The sequence below is a fragment of the Strigops habroptila genome, chromosome 10 (genome assembly GCF_004027225.2).
Source record: "Strigops habroptila isolate Jane chromosome 10, bStrHab1.2.pri, whole genome shotgun sequence".
Lineage (NCBI taxonomy): Eukaryota > Metazoa > Chordata > Aves > Psittaciformes > Psittacidae > Strigops > Strigops habroptila.
In genome coordinates this window covers 19,212,036-19,233,370 of record NC_046359.1, presented here as the reverse complement: position 1 = coordinate 19,233,370, position 21,335 = coordinate 19,212,036, and the positions used below count along the sequence as shown (strand labels likewise).

General features: G+C 36.2%; 1 protein-coding gene across 7 annotated transcripts in view; it reads left to right on the top strand.

Annotated features, from left to right (window-relative positions):
• Positions 1 to 21,335, top strand: part of AKT3 (AKT serine/threonine kinase 3) — a 154,244-nt gene that overhangs the window by 72,392 nt on the left and 60,517 nt on the right. For all 7 annotated transcript variants that reach the window (XM_030499899.1, XM_030499903.1, XM_030499902.1 and 4 more), the window contains 2 exons: positions 8,373 to 8,498; positions 20,037 to 20,148. In XM_030499899.1, coding sequence (XP_030355759.1) covers positions 8,373 to 8,498; positions 20,037 to 20,148 — 238 coding nt within the window. The remainder of the gene's footprint in view (positions 1 to 8,372; positions 8,499 to 20,036; positions 20,149 to 21,335) is intronic.

The window sequence follows — 21,335 nt, the reverse complement described above, 5'->3', positions numbered from 1 at the left end:
GCACCTCTTTCCACCAAGCTCTCACTGAAAGAGAAGGAACCCCTTTTTATTGTGTCTTCTGTCTTCGTTCTAATAAGCACCAGGTCTGTAGGTTATTGATAATGATAACTACTGATGGGGGCATTTGATGTGCCCTTTTATTATCGCTGTGGCAGGGTAGAAGAAGTCGGTTTAGGATTATGTCAACTTAATTCTAACTGAAAATTCAGGTGTGGCCACCTCCTACCCAAGAGCCGATTTCTGCATCTGAGCCTAGACAGAGGTCAACCAGCACTGCAGATGGAGAATTGCTTTTTGCCTCTTAGTTGGGTTGTCAGTTCTTCTCCATCAAATTGTGCTGTTTTCTCTGTTTTGTCATTGCTGGTGTGCAGCCCAAGTTACTTTGGGTAGTGCTGCATTGCTGTTTATCGTGAAGTATTTCATGCAGCCAAAGAGTTCTCCTGATGTGAGACAGCAATGGAACTGTTGTTTCAACTCAAGCAGTTTGAGGAATGCTTCTGTGTATCTTAGACTGATGCTTTGCAAATAATGCTGGCTAAATGATAAAGCAAAAAGGTTGACCTCAGCAATGTGCTTGAGGCACAGACATAGATGCACAATGTTGGTGCTAGCTTTTTGGTAGCTGGCAAGGTGTGAGGCTGGGAGCACACCTAGTCACAAGGAGAAAGTTCAGAGGAGCTATCTTAAAATTATTGCAATGTGCTGGTTTTAAAAGTGAGATGGTTTGCTTTGTGAAAACATGCTAGCAAGTATACCAATTTTAAGAGGGGAAAGTCACATAATTTTTGACAACACATTAATCTGTCGAAGAAACTCAGCTGAATGATAATGCTGTTGTCAAACTTATCATACTTTTTGCAAACAATGGAAAGTTTGAGATTTCTTGTGTAAACTAGGGTTGGCTGTTTTACAAAATGTTGTAAGTAGAGAATATTAAGATGTTTAATTCAACTTAACTACATATAAAAAGCGTTTACACTTTAATTGGCTGATTTAATATATACATTTCTACCAAGTACATGATTTTAAGTCATTGCTGCTGTAGCTGTCTTACTCAATGTAATTTACAGATGAATATTTGTATACTTTTCCTACTCTTAAAATATTTTCAAAATCTGAGAAAGATCTTTGGTCTACTAGCACTTGATTAAGAACAGAAGGAAGTCATATTTTTTCTGTTATACAAAGTACCACTTGATGTTGATAGTCCTGTATAAAAAAATACAAAAATTTAAAAGTGCTGAGAATGTGAAGGTTTTTAGCTATAAAAAGATGTCAGACAATATTCTAAATGGTTTTTTGCGTTTACGACATATGTATCACAACACTATTAAAACCTATAAAACTGCTTTGAGAAGCTGCTAAATAGTGTTCTTGGATTTTGATCCGATAAAGCCTTATGCAAGAGAGAAATTTAGAAAATGTGAGCAGTGTTCCTAAATGTTTTGAGGAGATACAGACCTTGGTTTTCAATTCCTGAATAGCAGGCATATTTAGAAAATATTGATCTCCTTTGTTGTTCAGGGATGCTGATGCAATACAGAACTCTGTTGTTGCAGACAGCCTGTGCTAATACCAACTTCTGTTAAATTTATTTATTGTTCTAATTCTTATCCTTCAAGAATGAAGGGGAAGCGAGAGTGATGTTGAAACTGGCAAGGTTTTCTTCCTGTTGGCTCAAAATGGACACGGTAAAGGTCAATTCTCAATTTGTCAGGATGTCAGCTAACTCAGTATTTCTGGTATGATTTTTTTAAAAGGACAAAATACTCTGCATATGAAAATCGAGTATGTGCTGTGAACATTTATTTTCCATGAGATGTCAAAAAACATCAGTAATTCTGTGTGGATATTGTAGATGCCCGGTTTGAAAACTGCATATATGTTTGAATAGCGGCATGTCTCTCTGTTATTGAATATTTTCCTCTAGATTTTTTGATATTTTAGAGAAAAGAGTATTAATGCAACAGGAAAGCATTGAATAAACAGCAGGAGCTGAAGTACTGATGCATTTGTACAAGATAGTACAGTGACTCACGCCAGTAGCCCTAATGAAAAAATGGGTGACTGGTGATTTGAATCCTAGTGAGCTGGGACACATAGGTTGCATATAGAACCTAGGGGAAGAAACTCCACAGTAAGAGCAGGGAAAAACTTTCCCTTCAGGAGAGTGTTCCTTCCATCGCTTTAGCTGCAGAGGTGCATGCTGAGACCATGGAGAACTGCTCTGTGGCTTTGCCCTGCCTGGTGGCTGCATCTCTCCACTTGAAAGTATGTTGTTTTACTAGTAGGAGCCCTCATATCTGATCGATACTTACTACTGCTTCAGGAAAAAAAATCCTACCATTTGCCTGCTCTTCAGTGTATCTTGGCTGGCATGGAGAAGAGAGTGTTGTCCCTGCTTTCCTCTCCCTGCTCTTGATCAGCTGAGGAACCTCTAGAGCTTGTTCCCCAGGCTGCTTGCTGCCTTCTGCAGAATCTTAACATCTGTGCAGTTTTCACTGATTTCTGGCCACACAGCTGTGAATTGCTGAACATAAATTGGCCAGTCTTTATATGTGCACTGGATCATTGAGATGTGGTGGGCAGTGAAAGGCACTTGAACTTTCCCACCTTAATTCCTCATTTTGCAGGAAACTTAATGGAAGCTTAGCAGTGGCATAAGCCGATGCGCACACCTAGCATGAAATGTTTCCTATTTCCCAGTTGCGAGTGGAAAAATTAATTTGTCTAACGTAAGTACAGATGTGCTGAAAATGTCATTTAGCATTACTGGGATCTGTGGGAAAACCATTAGTATAAATAAATAATCACTGTCTCATAGTAGAAAAGACAGAATCAGAAAACATTAGTTCCAAATTCTGCTTCTCTTTGAACTGCTGGCAAATATTTGGGAGGGGGTATATAATAAAAATAGCTTGTAAAATGCTAGGGCACAGTAAGAAAAATATCAGGTTAAATTAATTTTTTGATGTGCAGTAAGATTTTGTCAAATCTTTTGTATGATATGTAATTGCACATTCATATTAGATTGAAGGACATATATAGAGTCATGAGCACAGGTATACATTTTAGGGGTTTTTAAGGCATTTATTTTTTACAGTAGCTTTGAACTATCTTGCGAATTTGTTATCAGTAAGTCAGATGTAAGTAAATATTTAACAGAAGTGCTTTACATTTGCTAGTGTCTTCTGACTTAATCAAATAGTCTGCTGATGCTTCTAATCGTGTGTTAGGTAACACTGCCCTCAGAGGGCCAAGGTAAGTAAATTCAATCTCAAAACCACTGGCATTACTTCTGATATTTTACTGGACCTGACATGAATTACAGTTGTTTCTTTTAAAGAAAAATGGCTTGTGTTTAAGTTGTTTTTTTACTTTTATGTTATTTTTTTTAATGTGTTTAAATAAATTCATTCCTCCCCACCCCTCCTTGGTCTTAAATAGTAGTGTAGGGGAACTGGAGTTGTGTTTTAACAAAATGTGCCATAAAAAAAAGAAAGAAAAAGAAAAAAAGGACAAACGATATTATTTCTATTAGTCCATTTTAGTAAATCGATGACACAGACAAGAGGCAGATTTTTTTTTTTCTTTCTTGTGGTTTTCCATTTTTTTTTTTTTTTTTCCCCTCCTTCCCTTAAATCTCACTTATGTCTGTGTGGCAGCTGTTGCTTCTTTTAAGGAACCAAGTTTTTGAACTCAGGTTTCTGTTGCTTATCAGCACTGTATATTAAAGACATTTCCTTCACACCTCTAAAGCCATTTACATATTGAAAAATGTAGATGTTTTGCAGAAGTGATTTTTTAAAAAATTACTTTTCTTAAAATCATAAGATTAATTTTAAATTACTGAATAATTTTTCAAGAATTGCTAAATCTCCATATGCTTAGGATTAGAAGTGGTGAGACTAACAATAGCAACCATCGAATCTAAGGTGAAGTGTATGCTTGAAGAGAGAGTTTGAGTTCTGAGGTGAAGTAAAAAAGTTATGAACTCTGAGTGGTACATTTGTCTAACATGGATTTGTTGACTGCTCATATGGTTTCTTAGAAAGCTCTTCTTTGTGAAGCTCCTCAGCGGTATCGAACCTACAAACATTGCATCACTAGAGCAAACATATTTTGTGAAATGTCCTGAAGGCAGGATTCTTGTTACTAGCTGTCACAGGTAGAAAAGAAAAATCATTAAACTTGCAGTACAGAGGCTAATACAGAGCCAGCCACTAATACAGAGCCAGCCACAAAGGTCATGTTCTAAATGAACCTTCATTAAGCATTCTTTCTTGCTGTTGTTAGCCAGTGTATTATTAAATACAACATTAATTAAAGAATTGCATGTTTGAGGGTGCATTTTGCATGAAGATCAGATTGCATTTTCATGTATTTCATGCCTTATTTCATCTCTTGGGTGTATTCTCTTGGTAGTTATTAAAAAAGCAGCCACCAATAATCTCAAACTGATTCCAAATTTGTGTTTTCTGTGTGTATGTGTTTATTGTTTGTATGTATCTGTGAGGTATATATTCTAGTGCCCCTTTTCTCAAGTAGCTTGAAAAACTTTGACTAGAATTAAAATCATGTAGGAATTACGTGGCTTTCTCTGCTGCAGTGGTTGAAATTAGAGACCTCTTCTTACTGTCTAGTAAACAGATCCTAAAAGAACATGTTTTTCAACTTAGAAGGATGTAAATTTAAGCAAAATAATAATTTAGCTTACATTAACTCAGCAGGAAGTGGGGTACAAACTGAGTGATTCTCTATGGCACATCCACTGCTTTTTTAAGTACCGCAGCTCCTTCATTAAATTGTCAGGATACCTTGTGGTTTGGTTAGCCTGCCTGGACTTTTCCTTTTGCATAGAATTTCTTTTCATTTGAATTAATGAATTTTAGATGTAAATTTCCTGTTGTTTGCTTGTATTGAGGTATTTGATAAACATCCACTCCAAGGATCTTGAAAGTAATTTAATATTGTGCATACTGTAAAATACACTTTTTTTAATGAGGGGTTGGTAAGTTAGAAGACACATAGAAGTTTTTTCTTTTCAAATACTCTGCTGTGTTTTAGTATTTTTTTGTATGGAGGATTTCTCTTTCAAAGCAGTTCTGTAACCACATGTCTATTAAGAAGTATGGACTAAAATGTTTTTCTATCTTTAAGCAGATTCTGTAGAAGGAATGCAGTTGTAAGAGAGCACTTAGAGTGCATCTTGAGAGCCATTAAACCACTTAAGCAGCTAAGTGAACTGTTCACTGATACCACTGTTGACTTTTGTCTTCAGAAGTGTTCTCCCGTTTGTTAATGAAATTACAAAATAAATAAAGGGCAAATGATAAATATTCATGCATAGGCCATCAGGAGGGATTGGAATATTAGTCATTTCAAGACAAAACTAGGTGGTTTGGTGTGTGTGTGTTTGTACAGATGTCTTGAAAAAGTCTGTGATTCATGTTGGGGCATTGTTTAGGAGAAACATTCTTCAAAGAAATATATCTATGAAAGAAATATGTGGATCCTTATGAAGATACAGTATTTTGCAATTGCTTTTAAATTACTTGTCCTGTGTCTGGCTGTAGTTTGCAGGGCAAAGAGAGAGGTACAGCTGTGCTCATGAGAATACTGGTACTCATACGTCATTCAGTATTTATAGCTTCTTGTGATTAGCTTTTGTCCAAAGTCACTAGCTCCCTTCAGAGAAGCTTGGAAGTGCTAGTCATACTTTTCTAATGGTTTTTCTCCAGGCAGATCATCAGCTACATAACTCAGTAGATGATCAAAAATCTGTTCTCTTTCCTGATTAAGAGTCTCTGAGTACCTAGTAGAAGCCGAATGCAATCTAAAATGTTGTCCTAAGAGGAGAAGAGGGAGTAAGTGATCAGGGAAATGTGCACTGGGCTGGGTCTCTAACAGCACCTGCTAGAAGGGTCTCCTTTTCTACAGGTTTAGTTCTGAAGAGTGTGTATGTAAGTAAACGAAGTCTTGTTTTTTCTTGAACTGACTAATGAGTGTACTTACCCTATCAGCTCTGACTTTTAGAGCAGAGCCTGCCCAGTTTATTCCTTACAGAAAGGAGGACTGTCTTTGACACCTGAACTGCTGGATGGCTGACCTGTTTTAGGCATGTTGGTATTCTCTCCATGCTGTCCTTGAACTCTTCAGTAGTCTTAGGTGTCTGCCTACCATTTAATTCACCTTCTAGAGAAGCCTAAGATCTTGATAGATTTTAAAGCTAGCAACAGGCACTTTCTCTACTAACAATCACTGTTGCAACTAAGTAAGATGTAATTTATTAGAATTGTATGGAAGAGTCTCTTTATGGTCTGCTTAAGAAAGCAACAAGGATATTAATATTTTTAGAACTTACATTGGGTAATCTGATACATAAGGTTTTGTTTTGGCTTCAACTTTTGAGTTCATGCAGATTTCAGCAAATTTGTCATGGGGCATTTTTTTAAACATTCTTAAATATGAGTCATACCTTTACTTAAGCCTATTACTATTTCATTTTTAGGTATTCAGCAAACTTAATTCAAAAAATGTCTTTTTCATGTAATAATTAAATGTTTTTTCACTCTTGTTGGTATTAAAGTTACACATTTGTTTTCCCATACTGCACTTGTATTTCTTCTCCAACTTAGAAACACTCATACCAGTTTTTTCTGCTTGTTTGTTCATTTTGGGTTTTTTCATTGTTTGCTCTGATCTTGGCTGGGATTTCCCATTGTGAAATCAGTTCGGGTTGGCAGTGTCAGTAGGGATGTTCCCAGCTGAACTAGCACCGGAGAACTGAGACAGCTCTGGGTCAATACAAATATAACTAGTGCTATATTTGCTCTATTAATTTTGAGGTCAAATTAAGTAACATGACTTTTTCAATTTTCTTTCTACTTACATGAATAGATTAAAAAAAAAAAAATAAATCAAGCAGATACCCTGCTATCTAGAAGCAGGACTAAATAGGAAGAGTTTTGCTTCTGAGGGGCGAGAGACACATGTCAGCATGAATAACCTGGTGTTAATTTTTCTTTTTCCTCTTCTCCTACTCTCTATGCCACTTCTCTGCTTAAATACATGTTGGAAATCGGAAATGTAAATGGCCTTAGTTAGATTTTTAACCCATGGGCGGCGTTAAAATCTTTACAGGTTGTGATGAAGTTCAGCTAGGCCATATTAGCAATTCCCATGTTGAACTTCAGTGTCAATTAGTTGATTGCTCTCATGGAAGAAAGGTAAAGATGAGATTAATGAATTTTTAGATTAGCCTTTAATGGGGTAATCTTCGTGTCAGATGTAAACTTCTTTCTGACCTTTGAATTGTATACAAGCTATGTAGCTACAGCTGTCAGGGTGCTGGAGTGTTCTGTTCTAAGCATTTTGCAAAACGGTGAGAAGTCCTCGGCACGGTTGGAAATTCTGCATTGTTAATATACTTTTTTACTTAACATGCTCAATTGTGTAATGATGAAACTGTGGCTTATTTAAAGTTTTAGTAAGTAGTTATGCCTATGTTATTTACTCTGCATAGTTGATGGAAATCAAAGATGGGGAAAGTTGGACAGATATGAACACCTGTACTTAACTGAGTAATTGCACTATATAAATGAAATCATTGCTGTTGTTGATGTGGCATTGTAAAGTATAATGCTATTAAAGAGATCTTTTTTTTCACCCTTAAATAGCAAATAAGTGGCATTAATTAAGCTATTGTATCTTTGCTGATCTGTTCTGTATATTTCTGCCCTGAATACTTCATGGCTTTCAGAATCTTCTGCTCGGACTGGGGTAGGTGTAAGGTTGAGGTGGTGGGTTTATTGGGGGACTTACCTCTTAGAAGGTAATGGGATTTGCCTTTTCTTTTTTATTCCTTTTGCTTTCAGATGTATTTGTTAAGTATATTTTGTGTAGGTTCTCCTGCTAACCAAAATTTTCTTGTATTTGTTTAGTGTAGGTTTTGAGGAAATTAATGAGTTTTGCTTTGGCTCAGCAGGATCAATGTTCTACCTTGTCGTAGTTTAGATTTCATTTTGCTATTAAAAATCAAGCTGTAGTGCTTATTTTTGCCTGCAGCAAATTTGAAAGTGTTTATAGGTGTAAAGATGTAGGATTTTGAAGAGGATAGTGTGATAAAATTTAGAATTACAGAATATTACTGTACAGTACTTCTAGCTTCTTGTTCCAGAGGCATTATTGTATAGTCCAGGCTAACCATTGCAATTCCATTTTGTAGGGAGTTAAGATTTCTGTAAATTGAAAATGTCTGAAAAGATTTTGGTGTAATTAAGGTTAGGCACTGATAATATGTTATGTTTTTTAATATCAAAGTGGTTTTTTTTTCTACAGTATTAATGAACATTTTTTTTTTTCTCCTTTAGGAGAATATATAAAAAACTGGCGGCCAAGATATTTCCTGCTAAAGACAGATGGCTCTTTCATAGGCTATAAGGAGAAGCCCCAGGATGTGGATCTGCCATATCCACTCAACAACTTTTCAGTGGCAAGTACGTATTTCCAGTATTTGTTATTCTCTCAGCATATTGACAAAATATCTGCTACATATTGCTTCATGTGTAGTTCAGAATATATTGGTAACACTGCAAGTTTGATGCCATGTGTCAGACTAGTGCACCACTAATCTTATGTCCAGCTCTACAAGATATCTTTACCAGGGCATTGAAGATTTTGCTCTGAGTTGGTTTTTGAATATTTTTGGAAGTCTGAGTTCTCATTTTTTTGTGTGCATGTGTCTGAAGTGTCTGTAACTAACAATAACATTTGACAAATTATTATTGTAAGAAGAAAATTCCTGGAAAGCTTACTTTTGTTCTGATCATTGACCTCTTTTCTCTTTTTCAGTAGTATCTCTGAATTCACTTGAAAACTCAAATTAATTAGAAAATTATCTAGACTGTCAAATAACACAAAATCATGCTAAATTATTTTTCTCTTGGATAATCAGGTAATCAGCTCTCCAGCCTGGTTAATCAGTAATTTCAAGCAATCAGACAATTTGCATATATTAGCAAAGCTACAAAGTGTGTATCTGTTGGATAAAGTGAAGACATTTTGGATTCTTGTTTTCCGAGAATGTTTCTGAAAGATAAATCTGTAGGGTTTTTTTTGATCTGGCAAAGTGGGATTGGTAGAAGAGTGTTTCTGAACAGAAATGAAAGTATAAAGGGGAATGATACAAGGGGAGGAAATATAATGGTGCAAAAAATCTTCCCGTATATGAGTTGTGGATATTATAGCTAGAAACTTTCAAAGGAACACTGGAAGATTTACCCAGTTTCTTTCAAAATTGCATTAATGTACTGCAGTATAATAAATGGGGGTGTTTAGTTTTATGGATGGGTATACAAAGTAATTTGTGTATTTTATTTGGTAAGAAAATAATCTCATGCTCCAAGCCCATGTCTTCTCCCACAACTAGAGGAGGAAAACTACAATTCTGATTGTGACAGAAGTCTTGCAAATGATGTTGAGCCTGCAAGTCTTCCAACAGTAATAGATGCTCATTTTGCCTTTGTTTGCTATTCAGCATAAAATCAGTGATATCTTTAGGTTGCTCATATGAGTAGGAATTGACTAGATCATAGGTTGTAACTCCTTGGTTATTGCTCTGAATATCCTAACATACTAACTTACTGCAGTTAGTGTTTTCCTAGATAGTTTTTCCACAACGCGCAGCAGAAAGAACTACTGTAGAACTACAGTAGTGGGTTTTTGTCCTGCTTTACCATGTTCTTCGCTGCATATCATGTCTGTCTTTGCTGCCGCAGCTAGGAAGATGATCCAAATGGTAGTTCTGCTAAGCGAAGAAATGCATAATTAGCAGTTAATTCCAGTGTGTTGATGCTGGTGTGTGTGTTTGTTTGTTTTGTCATTGTTGTTATTTTGATACCGAAAGGTCATTTTATGTGATTCTGGTATTAAAATGCTGCCCCTGAACTTTGCCTTGATGGAAATTGGAGGATTCATATTGTTTTCCACAATGACATCATAACCACCATTACCCACCCCCTCCTCAACCCAACCGAACAAACAAAAATCTCCTTTCTGTGACTGTCAAGTCCCATAGGTCTGATTCTTAGGAAGTGCAAGCTAAAGGAACAGTCATGTAATATTAATTGAAGAAATACAGTTTTGGTAAGCAAGATGAGGTTTTCTGGCAGGAAAAGGAGTAATTTAAACAGAAATGATTGCTGATCAGTGCAAGAATAGGGAGATTTTTCACTCATAAAAAGAATCCCGTGAAGATAAATGAAGTACCTATGTAGAATGCACAGGATGAAAAATAAAACAGTATGATATTGCACTCTAAATTGCAAGGGACTGTAAGTTTTTTGTCATATATTTTATCTGTCTGAAGATGCGGTCATGAGTAGGGCAAACAAAATTGCTGTATGAACGAATCAGATCTCATGGGCAGTACCTGGTAAATATCAAGAACTGGTCGCACGGCCTCCGATCCAAGAGTTCCTGAGCTGCTGCAGTAGGTTTGTGGCCACAAGCAGTGCAACATATTTTTCCTGTAATAGTGAAGTACATTTTTCATAAATTACTAGCCAGGCAGATGGAGTGTGAGATCACTGTTAATACCATCTTGATTAGGTTGGCAGGGACTTAAAGATATGTCTTTACAGTCCTATCTTCATGTAATCTTTGTAGCTATCTGTAAAGTGAGAGTGTGGTCTCAGTCTACTTTCTGCTCTCCAAATGATAGACATCTTTGGCTCTTGCTTACAGCTTGTTATTTAAGCAGAAAAGGCCAAGGCTGTGGCATTATTTTTGTAGTACTGTTGAAGTTGAACACTGGAAAGTTTGCACAGCTCTGCTTTGTATGATACTTGTTCTGTAGTTTAAAACTTTTATATCCAGCTCTGTCAAAGTAGTTACTTTAAAGTCCCACACCTGAGCATTGCTCTCTCCCTGGTCTTGTGTTGTCTGCTTACTCTGACGTGAATGACAGGAAGGCCAAACACAGTGAAGTTATTTTAAATACTTCTAATAGTGCTTCCAGTGCTATATATATCTTTAAAGATATAAATATGTCTTTTAAAGATAAATGAAGGTGATGTAATTATAATGGTGGGAAATTCGTTGTAGAAGCTTAAAACTAGTTGATACTGGTTTTCAGAGGTAAATTCAGAAATGTGAGCTTACTTGAATAGGCTGGTTCAAAATCAGTTCAGCTCTTTTCAGGTAGAGACAAGCAGTTGCAAGTAATCAAGCTATTGTAGCTTAAAGAGATACTCTTGATTGAGTCACGATAACTGAGTGGGTGTGCATTCCTAGCCCACTTCAACTGCAAAATAAAATATGTTAATGTAAATTGCTTTTGCTAAGGCATTTATGCAGCCAGAACCAGTTTAAAAATCTGGATTCTGCTGGTGTAACTTATCTGTATAGGCAAAGGCCTGGAAAAAAAAAATCTCCTGGCTTTTAAAACTCCATTACGCTTCTTTGGAACAAAACTAGTACTCTGGGTGACAGGATGTATACCCTCAGTGACCCCCCAGCAGACAAACATAGCCTCACAACACTGTTTTTATCTTGTCCAGTATTGCTTTGTGTAAACCCCTTTAGTCTTTGATCATCATCTTCATTATTAGGGAAAGCAGAGTGGGGAAGAATTCTACTTCAGTTCTATTTAAGGAGCATTTGTGGCTTTACTGATAAAAAGTACTTCTCACATATGCAGTGAGTATGTAGGTAATCATGTAGCACATTTGGGATGAGGAAGAAGAATTGGCCGTTTGCCTTCATTTTGATCTTTACGTGGGGAATAATTGGGAAGAGCTGTATCCCTTCACAGTAGCCTTTGAGCTTTGGCCAAAAATGATGTCACCTGGAATTTCTTTCCTATCTTGAAAGATAGTGCTTTCTAAGCACTCTGCTACATCTACCCTTTTTCTTGTCTTTGAAAAGAAAAAGCGAATTTTAGTTACTGTGAAAAGGTGACCTTTTATAACCTTTTTTTTTTTTTTCCCCTCTGCAGAAATGATTATCAATGAACCTTGGCTATTCGCAATTGAGGATTCTAGTCTTAATCTTTCAGTGGGCCACAGACAAGGGTTTATTATTTTGAGGATTTAAAAATCTTCAACACATGAAAATTGAAAGGTTTTAGGGGAGTGATGTTAGGGCTATAAAGAGTTCTGAAGACACTCTAAAGAAATGGGTGGGAAAATATATATGTATGTTTTAAGTGAGACTAAATTAAGAATCAGAGTACTTTGACATTAGATAGGACCTTGCATGCAACTCCATAATTAACTTTTCAATGAGATTTAAGTTTAAGGTCCCGGGTTTTTTAATTGTCACAACACTGGATGACATCAACCCAGAGATAAGCATGTAGCTGTAGATACTTAAAATTACAGTATAAATTTCATTCGAAAATAATAGTAGTACAATTGAATAATGTTCATTAAACACTGAAAATACTTATGGGGAAAAAAAGGCAGGGAAAAAAAGGCAATCTATGTGTAATGTGTTGCATATGCAAATGCATATATGGAAATTCGAACTCTAATATGTATAACCAATATTACTGTCTGTATCAGATGAGGGAATGTTTTGGTTTTTGGAAAACTAGACCAGTAGTTTTCTTTAGGAGGCTTTCATATTACTTTATGAGTGATTTCTAAGTGGTATAGTTGAAATTTTGCCATTTGTCTTAGAAGTTTGGATTCAGTTGTTGGCTTGGGTCGTGAATGAAAATCAATTCTTTGGTCTCATCATTCCATTTTAATGGACAGTGCTTTCTTAGACACCAGTATAGCATACTGTAATTTCCAATTATCTCTAAAATAGGGCCTGGTATGAGCAAGGCAGGTCAAAGTTTACAGCCAGGTCTGAAAGTTTTTATGCTGCTGTGATATACCCAGTTGCATTAATAGACTTGGGGTGTTTGCATGAAAGAAAGAGAAGGATGTATAATTTTTCTGTGAAAACAAACTAAACCTCATACAAACTCCAACAATAAAATGCAGAAATCTATTTGCATTCTCCTGCTTTGCACGTGGGGACAAATGGCAAACTAGTTGTAATGACAAAAAGACTTCAGTACTTCTTAGAGTATTGTAAATAGAAGACTTTCCATCATGATGAAGCATTAAGGATCATCTCGTTCAGCTTCAATGAATATAATTTTTTTTTTTGGTGTTTGTTATATATATTGTTATCAGTCATATATGTTGCTATATCATTGTAGCATGTATAAGTACTTGTCATGAGCCAAGCCCCACAGAAGTGGGATATCTACCCGTACAGAACAAAAAGTCAGTCCCTGCTCCAAAATACAAAAATTCCAAATATAAAACAAGGGACAGCAGATGGATGCAAACAGATGGGGGGAGTATGAGAAAACAATGAGACAGTATTAGCCTGTGGTACAGGCAATGGTCTCAGCACATCAACAACTAATCCATTGTCAAGGTTAGGTTTTTACTCTCTTCTCCCTTCTTTTCTCTCTCCTTCCTTTCCTCCCTCCTATTTTTTGAAGACATACTGAAGGTGGGTTTTAAGGAGGATTTAAAAGAGAACCAGTATGGCAAACAAAAAGAAATTAAAAATGTTTCTGAGAAGTGGTGCTGAAATTGGAGCAGTAGAAGGATGGGTGGCATTTTGGTACCAGATAAAGAGTGATACCAAGGATTAGGGGAGGCTGTGGGGATAGACCATGCTGAAAAGCTGCCTATATCTGATGTGATAGAGCTGGGTAAGAGGTATGGAATGCAAAGAGAAGAGTGATATCATCAAAGGGACAATGGAGAAAAATTATCTGTTCAGCAGTTTTGGGAATGACATTTTTAGGGGAAAACTGCGTTCCTTGAGACCAAAGAAAGGGATATTAAGTTGTTCGCGTGAATCTCCATGTGATGAATTTTTCTTTTAGGATCATACTCCCCATAGATAAAAGGTAGTGAGAAAGGAGAAGGCATTTTGAGAAGCATCAGAAAAGTAGTTTTCCAATAGGGAGTCGGTAAACAAATGGGAGAATAGAGAGAGGACCAAGCTAAGGGGGTGTGTGTGGGTGTGCATACAAATATATGAAAGCCATGGCTTTTCATATGTATATGAGCAAAAGCACTTGTATCTGTCTCAATGTTATGAAAATGGTGTAAGAGCTCTATTACTTGTCTAACAAAAAACATCATCAGAGAAAAGTGAGGATTTGAAGTGCAGAGTAACAGTAATGGAAGAAGGTATTTGTAGCAGTGTGTTCATTAAATTTTGACATGAGAAAGAAAAAATGGCAGTAGCAACTGAAGGCGAAGGTTGGGACGGAAGTGTTTTTTCATATTTTGAGGGAAAGACCAAGAGAAGAATAACAAATCAAGGTTAAATTGTAAAGCAAACAGATAGATACATGGATAGATACACATATCTGTATATAGGTAGCACTCTGTGTATTTAAAAGTGCATATATTCTAAACAGTGCAAGCAGTGGTTTGATACTATTTCTTTTATATCGTATGATAATCACAGGAAGTTATCTTTTGTGCTAAATCTCAGTCTGTAGTAGAAATAATTTCTCAGATATGCAACCTTCTGTTCATTTTTTTTAGTGCAGTTTTTTATGGCTGCTTGTATGTTTAGTATTCTTGTCTAGCCACATCAACAAACTCTGCTGAAGTTGAAAGCTTCCATATATGAAATACTAAAATGGTATTAGTTTATTTTTTACGCTGGAGGAATGTATTTAGGAAAAGAACACTGGTGATTATATGGTTAAACTTATAGAATTCAAACTTTAAACTTTTTAATAAAATCTGAACAGATGATCTGTGCTCGTTTTTTTTTTTTTTTTTTTTTTTTGGAACTGGCAGGTTTCAGGCCCTCTAATTGGCTTCCCAGCTTTGCAGAGTAATTACAGCTTCAAGCAAACTTTGTCATCTGTGGTTCAGAATGGTGTAAAGTAAACAGAACGTTTTGAAATACAGTTTGTAGTTAGAGTTGCTTAGGAGAGTTTAACTAGCATAACTACTTAAGTTAGATAGTAGCAGTAATTGGAAAAAAATAGTCTAACATTTTAGAATTGTCGGATTGTTTGTGGATACAGAAATGGAATTTAACCTCTGCTATGTACCTGACTTTTTTTTTTTTTTAATTTCTCCATTTTGTTTTAAAAAGAGAAGTTCAATACTTGAAAAAAATTCATTCCATTTCTTTATACTGGTTTTATTTCAGTTTTTCCATTTTCTGTATAGATCCCAGAATAGCCAAACGAGTGCTACAGAATTATTGGAACAAAACTGTCAGTTTCTGTTACTGATTTTGTATTTTGCTCCTTTGAGCAAGTGTTCTCTCCCAAGGTTTTTCATCCTCTCTAATATTAAAGGGCAAAATTCTCATGACTGATGTTTAATCCCAGCAAGACAAAAAGCTTTAGGATTAAAACATGTAATTCCAAGTTGGAGATGGCTACCATACAAGAACACGAAGTTGAGTCTGTCTGTTTACTGGCTTACTCATCTTTTTGAATGATAATTTAGACTTCCAACTGTTTTGAGTTGAGATTCAGCCCTTTAATTACATATGTTTATGTATAGTAGCAAACTTGAAGACATTATGGTAGAGTGTTCTCTACTCTTGGTAATGACCCAACTATCACTCGAGTGTTCAGAGCCAGCTCTCAGTAGCCAGTTTCACTCATTCTTCTGTTCTTTTGTAGTTTCCAAACTATTCTCTCTGTCTTAAACTACTACATTTTTTTCAAGTAATTAGTAGAAAAATATTTTGATAATTAGCAGTAACTGTGTATTACAGCACTTATTCATCTTAATAGATCTTTTTTGGTGTTGTGTTTCGTTTTGTTTTTTTTTCCCTAGCTGTATGTGAAAGACATTCACAAACGAGTTTTTATTTATGTTGCAGTCCTGACAGGAATCTTGTATACCATTTGTATACAGCAGCACATGAACCATGTGGGTGTACTAAATATCAGCAGACTTCAGTCACTTTTATCTACTTGAGAAAGATAGGTAGCCCTCCACTTCTTTCTGAAACTCTTTTGCTTCAGAATGTAAGGATACAAACATATTTAATACATATTTAATTTCAACCTTCCACAAAGAAATTAAATCTTTAGCTGCTTTTAACAGAATATTAAAAAAGCTTATTGAGTTTTGCTAGATATTTTTTTTTTCAATAGCATCCTTCAGTGATAGTGGAATGGCATTTTTTGGGGGGTTTTTTTTTGTATTCTCAGTGCCATTTTCAATTGCTGAGGTATTTTTTATTACCTTATCACTTTGAGGAGTGCCTGAAAAAATTAATATAAATAATACCAATAATATAGCTATATATTAGATACAGATTTACATAATCTACATGCTAATATATATATTAATTACTATACTATATATAGTATACTAAATGTATAGATAAAGCCCATATCATAGATAGCATTTGGACATAGGCAGGCTTAATTCTTAGTTCCAATTTTGTGTGCTTGAGTTGGCAAACTTACATTAATGCCATTTTAATGTATGTATTTTTGTATGTATTTGCAATCAGAAAATAAATGGTGAAATTCAAAATCTTTGGTTCCATTACAGGCACTGGAGAGGATGTGCTTTTCAACTGGTATAGCCTTTTCTGCAAGTTTGACTGTACCTAACATAGTCACCTCACTTTCCTGTCCCTGACAACTTCTTTTACCTACTTTCTCCTAAACTAGCTACTCCAGTTTAGCTATATTCTAGCTAACCCCAATTCTTTCTTTCTCACGCAGTTTCCAGTCTTTTTCTTGCCCCATTTCTACTCATCTCCCTTAATCCATTCTCTAGTCTTTTGTTCCCAACATCTCTTCTGTAAATAACTTGCTGTACACCATTTTTCTGTATTGGATTTTGCCTTAACAAGGTAGTTTCTTTTTACTATTGCCTGAAGAATAGGATGAGGCATTACAAATATAAGCGAAAGAGCTTTCCATTTAGCAGATGTAGAGACAGGAGATAGCTGTAACCTCTGGATTATACTTCAGTGTGTAGGTTTTCAATAATTTTATGCTTTAGTAATTGTTTTTGTAATTTTTTACCCTCCTCCCACTGCACTCTTATCCCTCCCACATGTAGTGTGGCCAGATGCCTTACATTTTCACAGGAATACTAAAAGGATATCAAAGGTCTTGGTTTGCCAAGTTCTAAGTCTTGTCTCCAAAAAGTAGTATTTTCCAGCAGTGTGCAGCTTTAGGCAGACACCCAGCAAAGAAAATTTCAGCCTACATGATTGAAGTGTGATAGGATTAAAGCTGAGAGGATGGTTTTGTCAGGAGTAAGATGAGATAATCTTAGAGTAGACAATGCTTCTAGTCTCTTCTGTTATGAAGGTAGCTCAACACATTCCTTAGAGCTACAGCTGAGTAAGTTAAGAAAACAAATAGCCTATTAACCCTAGCCTCACCGTCATCATGTTCATAACTTGGACTTCAGTCATATCCCTGAAGATGGGGTTTCTTTGATCTCATAAGTAATATTTCTACTCAGCTACAAGCCTGGTTATGTATCCTAAGCAGTTCTACTTCATCATGTTCCCAAGTTCCTGTCATCTGCTTCTGTCCTCCTTGTTTCTCTTCCAGCTTCTGTGTTAAATTCTCTCTTCCTGTGTCCATCCTGCTGTAGCTCTTTCTTCTAGATGTTGAGGATGCTTCTCATCCCACCCAAGAGCTACCTGAGTTTATAAAAGCAGTGTGGTTGGATTACTGTTTCTCTTTTGAGTCTCCACAGTGTATGCAGGTTTTTTAAATGTAATGTCACCCCCCTGAGCGCTGAGCAGTCTGACTTACATAATATATAGGTATATGGTGAATGTACAGTTTTTGCATCAAAAAATATACACCTTCGTAGTGCAATATTTCCTTTATTTCTCTTTCTTACACGTCTGTAAAGCTTCTGAGGTGTTCTGTTAAGCTGCAGAAAAAAATCATATTGACAGACATACACACTTCCACTCTTCTTTGCTTTTTCAAATTTCAAATATAAAAATTGCAGTATGCATGAAAGTTCTTAAATCAAGGTGTCCTCACAAAGACTACCCTAACATCAGTTCTTTCATGCCGATATTAAGGGTGGTCCGGTACAAGTAAGTCTGATGATACTTAGTGTGGCTTTATATCGTGGAGACAGAGGCCATTTCTTGCATGATCGTGTCCGAGATTGTTTAGATTTTCACATATACAAATCAATACAAATCAAGGCTTTAAGCTTGTTATGAGCTAGTAATATTAAAAAGAATTGCTTTAATGTATTTTCAGTATGCAGCTGCATTTCAGAAGGTCAGCTGTGAATATGCATCTTGTGTATGATTAGCAACAACAGTAAAGGCATAAGAAAGCAAAAGCAAGGGAGAGGGTACTTAGGTACTTAGGGAGAGGGTGGCTGAAAATTTGCTGGGTCTTACAAAGTTCCTTGGAGAATATTTAAAATGCATTCCTGTAAAATTGTGGATGATAGTTGAGGTTTCAGGACCCTGAATTTGTGAAGAAAAAATACATCAAACTGATATAATTTATTTCTGTGAGAGAATAGCATGCCTTGTGCAGTAGTACATGTCATATCACATGCCTTTTGTAAAGTGTTGACATTAACTGGAGTAAATAAAATGTAATTCACCAAGAATAAATGTAAGGTTTTATGCTAAAGAATAGTCACCCACATCGGTAAAAGGTGTGGGTCAGCTGGTAGGTGGTAGCTCTACCAAAAGGAAGTTACAGCAGATTGTAAGTGAACAGGAATTCTGTTGCCATATTGATTATTGATTGATGTGTGAGCCTGATGAATCATTTTAGATCACTCATTTGATCTGGATCAGCTTTGAACAAGTTATAGCATTGCAGAACATGAGATGCAATGTTTGTGTCTATTCCATGGTAGCTGTAGGAAAACAAACTGCACTTTTGACAGGGTAACCTTAATGTCACAAAAATGTTTAAATATGCTTGCACGAATAAAGAGTTAAATAGGTCAGTGTTTTGCAGATATAATGTTTAGTGCAGTATGATACACTGTAAAATCTAATACACAGTTTAATTGAACCATTGCCTGAATTACCAGTGTTGTAGTCTTGTGAGAGAGGAGTAATAAGTAGTCTGCTGTATGTCTACAATTGTGTGACAAGGAAGATCTTGGATCTGAAAGCACAACCTGTGAGGTTAGATTGGTTGGACTGATTTACGCCAGAGAAGACTGAAGAGAGATGAAATAGTGTTTAAATGTCTAAAAGGGATAGGTACCAAAAAGAGAAATTAGTCAATAGGGCAAGAAACAATATGCTTAAATTATAGAAAGTTACATTAAATGCTAGGAAAAAATTCCAACTATAACAATAATTCATTTCTTTATAGCTGGATGGAATAGTTTGCTTACAAAGGTTTTGAAATTACTATTTTTTGGGCACTGTAGAAAGAGTGTAGAGAAATACTTAGGAGAAATAGCATAGGTAGACCTGATTCTGCTCTGGGGCACCAAGAGAACTGGATGATTTCCTGGGACGGTCCCCCTGTGTGTGTGTGTGGTTATTCTATATTTTATAATCAGGCTAGTTTCAACATCTGAACTTTCTCAAATAGGGTATTTTACAATAAATCTAATCCTGAAGTGACAGTACCATGGGTAATTGTGGCATGGTTACCATTAAAGGGAATTGTCATATTCCTCCTGCCAGGTACAGATGAAAAAATATGCCTGTGGCTACTGCTATTACCTTGGCATACTAGAGCAATCCGGGCGCTAATACTCTTCTTACCCTTATAACGCAGACTTAGTTTGCAAATGGAGATTGCACTCTTTATATGGACAATGGTACAAATTTCATCAATTCCTCTGACTGCTTTCTTCACCTTACAGTTATTACCTTCTACCTTTAGTTGAAGCCCGTGGTTATATTGCCATACCGTATTTCTGTATGTGTAGTGGATACATGCTGGATTGGTATACATAAGCTATATGTATTTCATCTAAGTAATTTCATTTGCTCTTCATCCATTAACTGGCAATATCTGAAAGTGCCAATGTCATGTATTTCTCTAGAATGTCAGCTAATGAAAACAGAGCGACCAAAGCCAAACACGTTCATTATCAGATGTCTTCAGTGGACCACTGTCATAGAGAGGACGTTCCACGTAGACACGCCAGAGGAACGGTGAGGGTTTTATTTTTGCTTTGCTTTCCATGTTCTTCACACGGAAGCCTCAGCGCAGTCTGTGCTGGGACGGCACAGCGATCAGCACTTGGAACTGTGACATTCTGGGCACATCTGAACAGTTAGTTGAAGAATTTATAAGTCAGCTTCTGTAATACATTATCTGAGCTCATAGCTAGTGTTCAGTTGCCTGCGAGTAGGTGGGATGAGTGTGTTCAAATAAGCCAAAATTATGTCATGATATGTCTCTGAAGTGTTAAATTTTGAACAATCGAAGCCTGCATTAAAGGATTTTCCAGCCTTGCTATCTTGAATTTTCCTTTTACTCATCCTATTATGCTCCTTTTTTTGGCACAGAAAACAGCATGCTTGATATAATTTGTTTTATGTTTGCTTATTAGTTTTTCTTGTTTCATTAAACATACACAAACTCATAAGAATGAGGTTATTTAGTGCACCAAAAGAATGTAGGAGATATGGGATGGTGTACCTAGCTAAAATGTTCTATACTGTGTCTCTGGTTAGATGCACTGAGTCTTCGCACTGTGGGCATCTGTCCTATTAAGACTAGTATTATGATTTGGCTTTATTCATGTTGTTCGTAACAATAAAAAAACCCCAATGACTTTGCTTTTTCTGTTGTTTCTCTGTCATTAGTATATTCACTTAGAATTTTTTTTTATTCTACCTTGGACTTTTTTTTGCACCCTGTCTTTCTTCTATGTATGCAGCGTAGTACTTCTGACTGCATTCAGTAGTAGCACCAGACTCCTTCTGTATCTCTTGCTGGCTGAGCAGGAACAGCAGGTGCTGCACTTGGTGTAGTGCTATGGTGTGCTGATGGGCCGGCTGGTGTGCCTGTGCTGGTTAGCCGGTGCACAGAATAGGCATGGGCTCAGCTGCCCTGGCTAGTCCTTCCACAGAAACCCTCATCTAGGCCTGCCTCTCTGTGCAGCTACTGGTTTTTATGATGCTTGTAGGAATTCAATTATCTTTGAGGACCTCTTTCTTGGGGGAATTTGAAATTAACCAACAAGTTGAGTTTTAAGTGAAGACAGACAAAGAGTTGAACACACAACATGGTTTAATAGATCTTTTTTTTCCTGTGAAAATGTCTCACAGGGAGGGAGAATATAAAGAAGTCTGTTAAAACAGCAAGTTATTATCAGATAGTATTGGATAGGAGA